The sequence below is a fragment of the Pongo pygmaeus genome, chromosome 19 (genome assembly GCF_028885625.2).
Source record: "Pongo pygmaeus isolate AG05252 chromosome 19, NHGRI_mPonPyg2-v2.0_pri, whole genome shotgun sequence".
In the NCBI taxonomy this organism is placed as follows: domain Eukaryota; kingdom Metazoa; phylum Chordata; class Mammalia; order Primates; family Hominidae; genus Pongo; species Pongo pygmaeus.
The window spans coordinates 728,110-741,828 of NC_072392.2; the positions used below are offsets into that span (position 1 = coordinate 728,110).

The 13,719-nt window shown below is 51.2% G+C and overlaps 2 protein-coding genes across 3 annotated transcripts in view; both read right to left on the bottom strand.

Annotated features, from left to right (window-relative positions):
• NXN (nucleoredoxin) overlaps positions 1 to 13,719 on the bottom strand; it is a 180,764-nt gene that overhangs the window by 138,671 nt on the left and 28,374 nt on the right. The gene's annotated exons all lie outside the window — the stretch shown is intronic.
• On the bottom strand, positions 10,946 to 13,253 carry LOC129018241 (uncharacterized). 2 transcript variants are annotated; one of them, XM_063657065.1, is made up of 2 exons: positions 11,482 to 13,253; positions 10,946 to 11,426 (listed from the first exon to the last, which is right to left on the bottom strand). In XM_063657065.1, exons 1-2 carry the CDS (start codon positions 13,251 to 13,253, stop codon positions 11,264 to 11,266), a joined length of 1,935 nt encoding a protein of 644 aa, XP_063513135.1. In that variant the 3' UTR covers positions 10,946 to 11,263. The 2 variants fall into 2 exon arrangements, with proteins under 2 accessions (XP_063513135.1, XP_063513134.1); XM_063657064.1 differs by having other exon boundaries at positions 10,946 to 13,253.

The following is a 13,719-nucleotide window of genomic DNA, read 5'->3' on the forward strand; positions in this document are numbered from 1 at the left end:
TTAAAGGCATAAACATGTTATCAAATGCTAAAAGTGTAACCAGGGAAACCGTAAATGGTGATCTATCAAGAGGACAAAGAAAGTTGAAGTTGCTTTTTTTTTTTTTTTTGAGACAGAATCTCGCTCTTGTTGCCCAGGCTGGAGTGCAGTGGCATGATCTCAGCTCACTGCAACCTCCACCTCCCGGGTTTAAGCGATTCTCCTGCCTCAGCCTCCTGAGTAGCTGGGACTACAGGTGCCCGCCACCATGCCCAGCTAATTTTATATTTTTAGTAGAGATGGGGTTTCAACATGTTGGTCAGGCTGGTCTCGAACTCCTGACCTCGTGATCCGCCCGATTCGGCCTCCCAAAGTGCTGGGATTACAGGTGTGGGCCACCGCACCCGGCTGGTGAGTTTGCTCTTAAGGAAGCTACATCGATCTCTAGCCTAGCAGAAATGCAACACATAATGTTGAAGTTCGGTGGGTGTGGTGTTGGGCGCCTGTAGTCCCAACGACACAGGAGGCTGAGGTGGGAGAATTGCCTGAGCCTAGTAAGTCGAGGCTGCAGTGAGCCGAGATTGCGCCACTGCACTCCAGCCTGGGCAACAGAGCGAGACTCCATCTAAAAAAAAAAAAAAAAAAAAAACTAGCCAGGTGTGGTGGTGTGTGCCTGTAATCTCAGCTGCTGGAGAGGCTGAGGCAGAAGAAATGCTTAAACCTGGGAGACGGAGGTTGTCGTGAGTGGAGATCGCACCACTGCACTCCAGCCTGGTGACAGAGCAAGGCCCTGTCTCAAAAAAAAAAGAAAGATAACGTCATATAGTAAGCCCATGTATACTACTCGATTTTGTTTTCACCATAAGCATATGTTATTTAAAAAAATATTTTTGGCCAGGTGCAGTGGCTCACGCCTGTAATCCCAGCACTTTGGGAGGCCGAGGCGGGCGCGTCATGAGGTCAGGAGATCGAGACCATTCTGGCTAACACGGCGAAACCCCGTCTCTACTAAAAATACAAAAATTAGCCGGGCGTGGTGGCAGGCACTTGTAGTCCCAGCTACTCGGGAGGCTGAGGCAGGAGAATAGCATAAACCCGGAAGGCGGAGCTTGCAGTGAGCCGAGATCGTACCACTGCACTCCAGCCTGGGCGACAGAGTGAGACTCCGTCTCAAAAAAAAAAAAAAAATTTTGGGCCAGGCACGGTGGCTCATGCCTGTAATCCCAGCACTTTAGGAGGCCGAGGCGGGTGGATCACTCGAGGCCAGGAGATCAAGACCAGCCTGGCCAACATGGTGAAACCCCATCTCTATTAAGAATACAAAAATTAGCCAGGTGTGGTGGTGGGCGCCTATAATCCCAGCTAATGGGGAGGCTGAGGCAGGAGAATCGCTTGAACCTGGGAGACGGAGGTTGTAGTGAGCTGAGATTGCACCACTGCACTCTAGCCTGGGCAACAGAGCGAGACCCTATCTCAAAAATAAAATAAAATCAACAATTTTAGAAATGTTTAATTATTTGGAATCCTGGAAAAAAAGCTAAGGCAAAGCTGATCTGAAGAGTCTGTCTACCTGCCCAGCTACCAACCCAAACCGGCCTTGTTTTGGTCCTAGGCAGTGGTTCTTAAACTCTGATCCCTGGACATACGGCTTCCGGGTTGCCTGGGAACTGTTGCTATAATTGCAAACTACTGGGCCCCAGCCTGGACCTACCAAGTCAAAAACTCTGGGATGGGGCCCAGGAATCTGCATTTAACAAGCCCTTCCGGTTATTCTTCAGTTTGGAAACCGCAGGTCTTCAGCAAAACAAAACTCTGAGGCAGCTTTGGGTACAGTCGTCCAGTCGTCTTCTCCTCAGCCAGGTGTTAACTATCCATTAAGGCAGCTTCAGGGGAAGGCCTGAGCCCCTTCTAAGAAAACACGGGCATTTTAAAGGATCTCCAGGGCTAGTTTCCCCAGGTTCTGGGCCCCTGCCCTGTGTGAGCTCTAGTGGGGTCAGCAGCAAGGACCCATCACAGAAGAGGCTTCTGAGAGGCACCGACTTTTGCCATCGGTGGGCAGCGAGTGGGCTGTGTGGTCCCCAGACAAGCAGCTGACTGGGTGGGGAGTGCCTTGTCGTGGCCGGCTTTACATAAGTCATCTGCGTCTGCCACCACACCAGGCTAATTTTTGTATTTTTAGTAGAGATGAGGTTTCTCCACGTTGGCCAGGCTGGTCTCGAACTCCTGACCTCAGGTGATCCGCCCGCCTCGGCCTCCCACAGCGCTGGGATTCCAGGCGTAAGCCACCGCGCCCAGCCCAGCCCAGCCCGTCCTCTTGAACCTGCAGTTTCAGTCATCATGACCACTTGTAATATCCCTTCCCACTAACATCAAAGGTTGCGGCCTGAGGCTCCCAAGTGGGCGAAAAAGTCCTGAGAGGTTCCAGAAGGCAAGATCATTCTGGGGCCACGAGGACCAAGAAACGACACAACAAACCCCAGAATAGAAAACCCTCGTGGATCTGACGTGATTCTGTACTCCAGATTCGCAGTTACCACTTACAGAAGCCAGCGTCCGCCTCTGAAACACAGAACCACCTAACCGGTGCGAGGCAGCTGAAGACGAAGGTGAGGCCTTTGGGAGAAGAGCTCGGCCAAAGGAGGATATCTGAGTAGTAGAAAGATAGGCAGCCAAGAAGTAAATTAAATGAATGCTCACAGAGAAAGCACTCGAGACGGGAGCGGGAGAGACTCTGGGCACACATCGCGACAGGGACAGAAAAGCTTTCAGGATGGGGGTGGGGGAAGGGGAAGAACTGGTTTTCTAATATTAGACTCACCACATGCTCACTTCCCAAATCCCAGCCAAAACGAGGGCCCCTTGACTCCAACAAGCCCAGGCCACCTTCTGCTTGGATACACACTTTCTGCACCAGGACTCTGCGTGAATGCCAAAGGCAAATCCCGTCCCTCTCAACTCCCCACCGCAACACCAAATGACTCACACCGCTTATCTTGAAATTCCCCCTTTCATCTTGGCCTCCCACTAACTTAAAACAATGCATTAAGAACACATTCAAGACACCTCCAGTAAATCCATATCCATATTATTCACGAAGCACTAACTAGAAAGCTGTTTATCCTGAAACCTACGTGGTCAGCTTTAGAAATGTGCCTTCGTGTAAGCTGGTTTTTATAAAATAAATAAAAAGCCTCCACAAATACCAGAACACTTATCAATTTGGACTGAATTCACGGATTCCAATACAAGCAGCCAAGGTCCTCAAGCCTCAAGCACAAACATCCCTTGCCTTTTATTAATTGAAAAATAAACAGGAGGGGAAACAGGGGTGGCATGCCTCCCTATGTGATTTAAAACAAATGACGCGATGTTCTCGAACTTCAATTAATTTTTAAAAAGGCATTTTATTTTTCATTTTATGATTATAAAAGTCATACATTCAGACTATGGGGAAATTTAAAAAGTACAATAAGAAGACCGGGCGCGGTGGCTCACGCCTGTAATCCCAGCACTTTGGGAGGCCAAGGCGGGCGGATCACGAGGTCAGGATATTGAGACCATCCTGGCTAACACAGTGAAACGCCATCTCTACTAACAATACAAAAAAATTAGCCGGGCATGGTGGCAGGAGCCTGTAGTCCCAGCTACTGGGGAGGCTGAGGCAGGAGAATTGCGTGAACCCGGGAGATGGAGCTTGCAGTGAGTCGAGATCACGCCACTGCACTCCAGCCTGGGCGACAGAATGAGACTCCGTCTCAAAAAAAAAAAAAGTACAATAAGAAGAAAACTTACTTCTGGAAATAAGAAAAGTATAGAAAGTCACTTCTGGAAAAGATGCTGAATTGGTGACTTACAGTCAAGAAAATTCCAAGTCTGGCCAAATTCCATCCCAAATTCTCGGCCGGGCACAGTGGCTCATGCCTGTAATCCCAGCACTTTGGGAGGCCAAGGTGGGCAGATCACCTGAGGTCAGGAGTTCGGGACCAGCCTGCCCAACACAGTGAAACCCCATCTCTACTAAAAATACAGAAATTAGCCGGGCGTGGTGGCAGGCACCTGTAATCACAGCTACTTGGGAGGCTGAGGCAGGAGAATCGCTTGAACCCAGGAGGCGGAGGTTACAGTGAGCCGAGATCGTGCCATTTCACTACAGCCTGGGTGACAGAGCAAGACGCTATCTCAAAAAAAACCCCAAAAAAAAACATTCTTTTAGCCCAGTCCCAAGTGGACTGTCTGGACAGAGTCTTCACTTGCTGCCACTCATCACTACATCATTTTGCTGTGCTATTTTTTTTTTTTTTTTTATTGTTTTTTGAGATGGGGTCTCTCACCCTGTCTCCCAGGCTGGAGTGCAGTGTTGTGATCTCGGCTCACTGCAGCCTCCACTACCCAGGTTCAAGTGATTCTCCTGCCTCAGCCTCCTGAGTAGCTGGGATCACAGGTGCGTGCACCACCATGCCCAGACCATTTTTGTACTTTTAGTAGAGACAGGGTTTTACCATGTTGGCCAGGCTGGTCTCGAACTCCTGGCCTCAGGTGATCTGCCCACCTCGGCCTCCCAAAGTGCTGGAATCACAAGCGTGAGCCACCACGCCCGGCCTTGCTATGCTCTTTAAACAGCCGCAGGACTCTGCTCGAATTCCTTCATATCTGGGAATCCTCTGGCACAAAACCCCCACTCCTATATCATGTGGTCTGGTCTGTGTGAGGGCCAGAAACCCCCCAGCTGAAGAACACTGAGAAGTGGGAGGCTTCCGCTGGGTCACGGCCGGCGGGACAAGGAGATGCTTAAAGGTCTGGTAAGGTTGTAGGAAAAGACCAAGACACTTAGGATCCAGCTCTAGGATGTGTTGGCGGCTGCAACAAACACGCGCTCTGATCAATGAGCTCTGCACTCATTCATTCCACATGTGTTTACTGAGCGCCTACTGTGTCTAAGACCCTGAACTCTGCAGAACACGCCCAGGAATCACAGAAGGAGCTTGCTCTGAGAGCTGGGAGAGCCTGCTATTCAGCGGGTATTGACTGTTTCTGTCCTGCAGAACAAAGCCAGCTTTCATAACACGCCACTAGATACCATGCCAGCCACATCCTTGCCTGGAATAAAACCTGCAGCCTAGGCCGGGTGTGGTGGCTCACGCCTATAATCCTGGCACTTTGGGAGGCTCAGGCAGGTGGATCACCTGAGGTTGGGAGTTTAAGACCAGCCTGACCAACATGGAGAAACCCCATCTCTACTGAAAATACAAAATTAGCTGGGTGTGGTGGTGCATGCTTGTAATCCCAGCTACTCAGGAGGCTGAGGCAGGAGAATCGCTTGAACCCGGGAGGCGGAGGTTGCGGTGAGCCAAGATCGTGCCATTGCACTCCAGCCTGGGCAACAGAGCGAGACTCCATCTCAAAAACAAAACAAAACAAAACAAAACAAAACCTGCAGCTCTTGCCTGTGCTTCCATTGATTGTCCTCCAAAGGATGGCTGGAGTGTGTCCCTTTCACCAACAGGCCACTCGATTCAACCTATGGACTCAAGACACGCCATCGGGCTCAACGCTGTGAGGCCTGGAGGAAGCAACCTCCTGTTGTCAGACCAGAAATGTCCCCTGCGACAAAGCCTTTGGTTTTGCTTTGTGTTCTTCTCCCGTGGGGTGGAAGGGCTGCCCTCCCTCTGAGACACTGCAGTGACAGGTGCCCTGGTGAGTGTCCAGGGTGAGGTGGTGAGTGTGCACCACACACAACCCGGCCGGCATCTGCCCAGGTCAAGCCCGTCCTGTCGGTGCACACGCCGTGTGCTGCCACCACCCGGCTCGACGATTCCCTCCTTCCACACCTTCCGGTCCCCAAAAGTGACCTGAAAGCAGGATTCTGCTGCGGAAAAACTGGACTTGGAAGAAGAGCAGGACAGAAGGGTGAGGTGTGTCGGCCTGCCTCAGGTCTGGGGTGCCCAATTCTGGCTGTGCAAACAGAGAGGGAAAAAAAGGATGCTACGATGTCCGGCTAAAACGGGGCATCAGAGCTGTCGGCAGTACCAGTTTTCAGAATCCATGGATTTATAATGGATTTTTTTTCTAACTTGCAAATGCATATGAGATACTTTACAAAGGCATCACAGTTAAGTCACACTTCCCCATAGAAACTCGCCTTTACTGAAAAAGTTAAAATGACATAAAACTGGGAGTGTCCCAGAAAAGGCACGGCTGTGTTCACCATCACAACACCTACGGAGAGAAAAGAGACAGAAAGGCTGGGTACGGTGGCTCCCGCCTGTAATCTCAGCACTTTGGGAGGCTGAGGTGGGAGGATCAGCTTGACCCCAGGAGGTGGAGGTTGCAGTGGGCCGAGATTGCACAACCTCATTCCAGCCTGGGCAACACAGTGAGACTCTGCAGCCTTTACTGCAGCCTTCGCCTCCTGGGCTCAAGCGATCCGCCCACCTCAGTGTCCCAAAGTGCTGGGATTACAGGTGCCCGCCACCACGCCCGGCTGATTTTTTCTATTTTTAGTAGAGATGAGGTTTCATCATGTTGGCCAGGCTGGTCTCGAACTCCTGACCTCAGGTGATCCGCCCACCTCGGCCTCCCAAAGTGCTGGGATTACAGGTGCCCGCCACCACGCCCGGCTGATTTTTTGTATTTTTAGTAGAGATGAGGTTTCATCATGTTGGCCAGGCTGGTCTCGAACTCCTGACCTCAGGTGATCCGCCCACCTCGGCCTCCCAAAGTGCTGGGATTACAGGTGCCCGCCACCACGCCCGGCTGATTTTTTGTATTTTTAGTAGAGATGAGGTTTCATCATGTTGGCCAGGCTGGTCTCGAACTCCTGACCTCAGGTGATCCGCCCACCTCGGCCTCCCAAAGTGCTGGGATTACAGGTGCCCGCCACCACGCCCGGCTGATTTTTTCTATTTTTAGTAGAGATGAGGTTTCACCATGTTGGCCAGGCTGGTCTCGAACTCCTGACCTCAGGTGATCCGCCCACCTCGGCCTCCCAAAGTGCTGGGATTACAGGTGCCCGCCACCACGCCCGGCTGATTTTTTGTATTTTTAGTAGAGATGAGGTTTCATCATGTTGGCCAGGCTGGTCTCGAACTCCTGACCTCAGGTGATCCGCCCACCTCGGCCTCCCAAAGTGCTGGGATTACAGGTGCCCGCCACCACGCCCGGCTGATTTTTTCTATTTTTAGTAGAGATGAGGTTTCATCATGTTGGCCAGGCTGGTCTCGAACTCCTGACCTCAGGTGATCCGCCCACCTCGGCCTCCCAAAGTGCTGGGATTACAGGTGCCCGCCACCACGCCCGGCTGATTTTTTCTATTTTTAGTAGAGATGAGGTTTCATCATGTTGGCCAGGCTGGTCTCGAACTCCTGACCTCAGGTGATCCGCCCACCTCGGCCTCCCAAAGTGCTGGGATTACAGGTGCCCGCCACCACGCCCGGCTGATTTTTTGTATTTTTAGTAGAGATGAGGTTTCATCATGTTGGCCAGGCTGGTCTCGAACTCCTGACCTCAGGTGATCCGCCCACCTCGGCCTCCCAAAGTGCTGGGATTACAGGTGCCCGCCACCACGCCCGGCTGATTTTTTCTAATTTTAGTAGAGATGAGGTTTCATCATGTTGGCCAGGCTGGGCTCGAACTCCTGACCTCAGGTGATCCGCCCACCTCAGCCTCCCAAAGTGCTGGGATTACAGGTGCCCGCCACCACGCCCGGCTGATTTTTTCTATTTTTAGTAGAGATGAGGTTTCATCATGTTGGGCAGGCTGGTCTCGAACTCCTGACCTCAGGTGATCCGCCCGCCTCAGCCTCCCAAAGTGCTGGGATTACAGGTGCCCGCCACCACGCCCGGCTGATTTTTTCTATTTTTAGTAGAGATGAGGTTTCATCATGTTGGCCAGGCTGGTCTCGAACTCCTGACCTCAGGTGATCCGCCCGCCTCGGCCTCCCAAAGTGCTGGTGCATTTTTTCTTAAGGAAGAAAAAGGAGGGCAGGGGGCAAGGTGCAGGGCAAAAAAGAAGAGCCCAGGAGTCCAAGAGGGAAGCGGCCAGAGGAAATGGAAGGAATCAGCTTCCAACAGGGACCCATAAGGCTGCTTGAGAACTCAGAACACAAGGAACACAACTGGAGAAGAGGGCTCTGCGGTGACCATACACAGTGAGAACCAAAGGGGCAGCTTCAGGGAAAACAGGTGGGGAGGGAGAAAAGGAGGGAAAAGTCACAACTCTCCGTCATCGAGAGGAACGCACACTTCTCCGAGGCTAGTGCCGGTTCAAGCTCGTTTCCTTCAGAACACACCCCCAAAGTTCCTGGGGTCCCCCCACCACCCTCCCCATCACACACACTCACTCCAATTTCACTCTTTCCTGCACAGATTCCAGGGAAGTATCCTGGAGACAGACATCAAAGGCATCCGAGCTGGCAGCCCACAACAGGTCACGCTGTCAGGGGGACGCCGGGAACCACATGAAAAGCAGAGAACTCACGGGGCGTTCCTTGATGATGATTATTTTTTAAGGAGCTCAGAAATGTCTTTCGTTTCAGTTTTAGTTTAAGGACAGCTACCTCTGGGAGAATGGCTTTGAAGTCACACAGCCCAGAGCAGCGCTCAGCAGCCACGAGGGAAAAAAACGCTGCGCCCAGCGGAAAGGCTACAGGAGCCCACAGCGCAGGGGCCGTCGCTAAAGAAGAACCCAGAAGGTTTCTGCTTTTGGCACAAGGACAGGAAGGAAGACGAATGGCTGCAGCTGGGACCGACCACATTTGAAAACCCACCAAGACCAACCTTGCAATGGCCTTCTGCGTGGCAGCAGCAAATACACAGAGGTTAAGGGACAGAGGCCCCGGGAGAACCCCGTGAACACCTATTTGGAGGGGTCAGAGTCAGAGGACAAAAGAGGCCGGAGAGGAACAAGCCCTCCACTTGGGCTGTTTTACTGCTCCAGAAAGCAGTTTTTGAAAAGCACGGGATGATGGGAAGGCCCAGGGCGGCGGTTAGATCTAGAGCAGGCGGCAAGAGCTTGCCCTGATATGACAGCAGGTGAGCTGGCCACAAACACAGCTCACAGCTAGTGCTAAGGCCGAGCCAAAGAAAAGGTCCTGAGCCTGGCCGGGCGCGGCGGCTCACGCCTGTAATCCCAACACTTTGGGAGGCTGAGGCGGGTGGATCACGAGGTCAGGAGTTCGAGACCAGCCTGGCCAACATGGCGAAACCCCCATCTCTACTTAAAAAATACAAAAATTAGCCGGGCTTAGTGGCGAGCACCTGTAGTCCCAGCTACTTGGGAGGCGGAGGCTAGAGAATCACTTGAACCTGGGAGGCGGAGGTTGCAGTGAGCCGAGATCGCGCCACTACACTCCAGCCTGGGCGACAGAGTGAGACACTGTCTCAAAATACAAAACAAAAACAAAAAGAAAGAAAACAGACAAAATCAAAAGAAAAATGATGAAAAAGAAGATACAATTAAGAACAGAACAGGCTGGGCGCGGTGGCTCACACCTGTAATCCCAGCACTTTGGGAAGGTGAGGCGGGCGGATCACTTGAGGTCAAGGGTTCGAGACCAGCCTGGCCAACATGGCAAAACCCCGTCTCTACTAAAAATTAGCCAGGTGTGGTGGCGGGCGCCTATAATCCCAGCTACACGGGAGGCTGAGGCAGGAGAATTGCTTGAGCCTGGGGGGCAGAGACTGCAGTGAGCCAAGATCTCACCACTGCACTCACAGCCTGGGCAACAAGGGCGAGACTCCGTCTCAAAAAAAGAAAGAAAGAAAGAAAGAAAGAAAAGAACAAATGAAAGGAAAATGAGAGCTAAAAATATAACAGAATCTTTGACCTAGCAATTCTTCTTCTAGGAATTTATCCTAAGAGAACCACCAAAGATGTGCACAGAGAAGAATATAAAAACAAGTTTATAACAGCACTGGTTATTCCAGCAAAATTTGGAACTGGCCTACATTTCCTATCATAGGAAACTGGAAACTGTTAAGTGTGGTACATATACACACATAGACAGACAGATAGATACAGCAAAATACCACGTAGCTATTAGTAATCAGCTTTTTTTTTTTTTTTTTGAGACGGAGTTTCACTCTTGTCACCCAGGCTGGAGTGCAGTGGCGCAGTCTTGGCTCACTGCAATCTCTGCCTCGCAGGTTCAAGTGATTCTCCTGCCTCATCCTCCCGAGTAGCTGGGATTACAGGCACCCGCCACCATGCCTGATTAATTTTTATATTTTTAGTAGAGATGGGGTTTCACCATAATACCCAGGCTGGTCTCAAACTCCTGACTTCAGGTGATCCTCCCGCCTTGGCGTCCCAAAGTGCTGGGATTACCGGCGTGAGCCACTGTGCCTGGCCAGAGATCATCTTTTTAAAGAATACGTTCTTACATGAAAATACACTCAAAATACATCCTAATTGTGTAAGACACACATGTACGTGCCTACACAGGAAAAGATAAAGCTGCTTTGTGATGTCAGAACATCGACGCTTTTAGCTGGGGGTCTGCAGGAGACTGATCCCCCACATGCTTTTTTTGTATTCAATGATCCAATATTACGTTTAAAAAATATAATTTGTAGGCATGAGCACCACTGTGACGGGCCCTGCAGTTGGGGAGGGAGAGTGCAGTCAACTCCCGCTTCCAGTATTACCGTTTTTTTCTTACTTTTTTTGCTGTCGTCCAGGCTGGCGTGCAGTGGCGTGATCATAGCTCACTGTAGCCTGAAACTCCTGGGATCGAGTGATCCTCCCACCTCAGCCTCCTGAGCAGCCGGGACCACAGGCAAAGGCCACCACACCCAGCTAATTTTTGTATTTTTCTGGTAGAGTTGGGGGCGGCGGGGGGTGGGGGGGGTCTCAGTATGTTCCCCAGGCTGGTCTCGAACTCCTGGCCTCAAGTGATCCTCCCACTTCTGCCTCCCAAAGTGCTGGGATTACAGGCATGAGCCACTGTGCCTGGCCTCAATATTACTTATTTTTATTTTTTTTTTGGTCTCTTTTTCCCCCTTTTTGTGGATTATAGTGTTTCGCTATGTTGCCTAGGCAGGTCTCAAACTCCTGGGCTCAAGCTATCTTCCCATCTCTGTCTCCTTAAGCGCTGGGATTATAGGCGTGAGCCATTGCACCTGGCCTCAATATTGCTTTTAAAAGCGGAAACTATCCCAATAGATGTTTTGGTAAAAAGAATGAAAAAGTGCCATGGGCAACTTCAAAACGCAACGTCTCTGTTAAAAATCAATTCCACTGAGGTCAAAAGCCCCTAACGAAGACATCACCCAGACCCTTTCACCACTCAGAACCAGGTACCGACAGCTTGCCTCATTTCACAACAGCCCAGCGGGCTTTGCAGGACCCTTAAAAACAAGATTCCAGGGCGCACCCATGAATTCACCGCACACCTCCCTGGATTTCCAGTGAACAAGATTCCAGGGTGCATCCATGAACTCACAGCACACCTCCCTGGATTTCCAGTGAACAAGATTCCAGGGCGCACCCATACTCAAAGCACACCTCCCTGGATTTACAGTGAACAAGATTCCAGGGTGCACCCATGAATTCACTGCACACCTCCCTGGATTTCCAGTGAACAAGATTCCAGGGCGCACCCATGAACTCACAGCACACCTCCCTGGATTTCCAGTGAACAAGATTCCAGGGCGCACCCATGAACTCACAGCACACCTCCCTGGATTTCCAGTGAACAAGATTCCAGGGTGAACCCATGAACTCACAGCACACCTCCCTGGATTTCCAGTGAACAAGATTCCAGGGCGCACCCATGAACTCACAGCACACCTCCCTGGATTTCCAGTGAACAAGATTCCAGGGTGAACCCATGAACTCACAGCACACCTCCCTGGATTTCCAGTGAACAAGATTCCAGGGCGCACCCATGAATTCACCGCACACCTCCCTGGATTTACAGTGAACAAGATTCCAGGGCGCAGCCATGAATTCACATCACACCTCCCTGGATTTACAGTGAACAAGATTCCAGGGTGCACCCATGAATTCACTGCACACCTCCCTGGATTTACAGCGAACAAGATTCCAGGGTGCACCCATGAACTCACATCACACCTCCCTGGATTTCCAGTGAACAAGATTCCAGGGTGCACCCATGAATTCACCGCACACCTCCCTGGATTTACAGCGAACAAGATTCCAGGGCGCACCCATGAACTCACAGCACACCTCCCTGGATTTACAGTGAACAAGATTCCAGGGCGCAGCCATGAACTCACGTCACACCTCCCTGGATTTACAGCGAACAAGATTCCAGGGCGCAGCCATGAACTCACATCACACCTCCCTGGATTTCCAGCAAACAAGATTCCAGGGTGCACCCATGAATTCACCGCACACCTCCCTGGATTTACAGTGAACAAGATTCCAGGGCGCAGCCATGAATTCACATCACACCTCCCTGGATTTACAGTGAACAAGATTCCAGGGTGCACCCATGAATTCACTGCACACCTCCCTGGATTTACAGCGAACAAGATTCCAGGGTGCACCCATGAACTCACATCACACCTCCCTGGATTTCCAGTGAACAAGATTCCAGGGTGCACCCATGAATTCACCGCACACCTCCCTGGATTTACAGCGAACAAGATTCCAGGGCGCACCCATGAACTCACAGCACACCTCCCTGGATTTACAGTGAACAAGATTCCAGGGCGCAGCCATGAACTCACGTCACACCTCCCTGGATTTACAGCGAACAAGATTCCAGGGCGCAGCCATGAACTCACATCACACCTCCCTGGATTTACAGTGAACAAGATTCCAGGGCGCACCCATGAATTCACCGCACACCTCCCTGGATTTCCAGCGAACAAGATTCCAGGGTGCACCCATGAATTCACATCACACCTCCCTGGATTTACAGTGAACAAGATTCCAGGGCGCACCCATGAACTCACATCACACCTCCCTGGATTTCCAGCAAACAAGATTCCAGGGTGCACCCATGAATTCACTGCACACCTCCCTGGATTTACAGCAAACAAGATTCCAGGGCGCAGCCATGAATTCACCGCACACCTCCCTGGATTTACAGTGAACAAGATTCCAGGGTGCACCCATGAACTCACGTCACACCTCCCTGGATTTCCAGCGAACAAGATTCCAGGGTGCACCCATGAACTCACGTCACACCTCCCTGGATTTCCGGCGAACAAGATTCCAGGGCGCACCCATGAATTCACCGCACACCTCCCTGGATTTACAGTGGGGTGGCCAGGCACTAGACCCTCCTCCCTTCCCTGCACCAACATACTTCATCATTTTAAAATAACCGTCAGTTTTTTAAGGTAAATATTAAGGTTAGCTCCTGCGCAGGCATCACCATTTTCTCTCTCTCGACTCAAATGTTTGTGAACTTTAAATCTGTCAACTGAGGTGCTTGTCCCGCATGAAGTTACCCAGTCAGCAACCGACTCCCAGCTCTGTATGAACTACCCAGGTTCGAGGACCTCCAGAGAAAGGTCACCAACAGGGAAAGGAGGCTCCATGGAGGTCGACTGGCCAGAGGGTTCTAAGGTCACAGAGGGAAGGCCCAGAGAGGCCCCGAGTGATGACCTCAAGCACGTCTGTTCCCCACATGCTGTAACTTTCTAAGTTACTCTGCCCAGCCTTGAGATACCGAAAATAAGTAGCAGCTGGTCGTTAAATCATATCTTTCTTCAAAAGAATATTACTGGGCCGGGCACAGTGGCTCACGCCTGTAATCCCAGCACTTCG

Bases quoted from the DNA above. Each gene is read 5' to 3' on its own strand.
- LOC129018241 (XM_063657064.1), bottom strand. From the start codon at position 13,253: ATGTTGGTGCAGGGAAGGGAGGAGGGTCTAGTGCCTGGCCACCCCACT.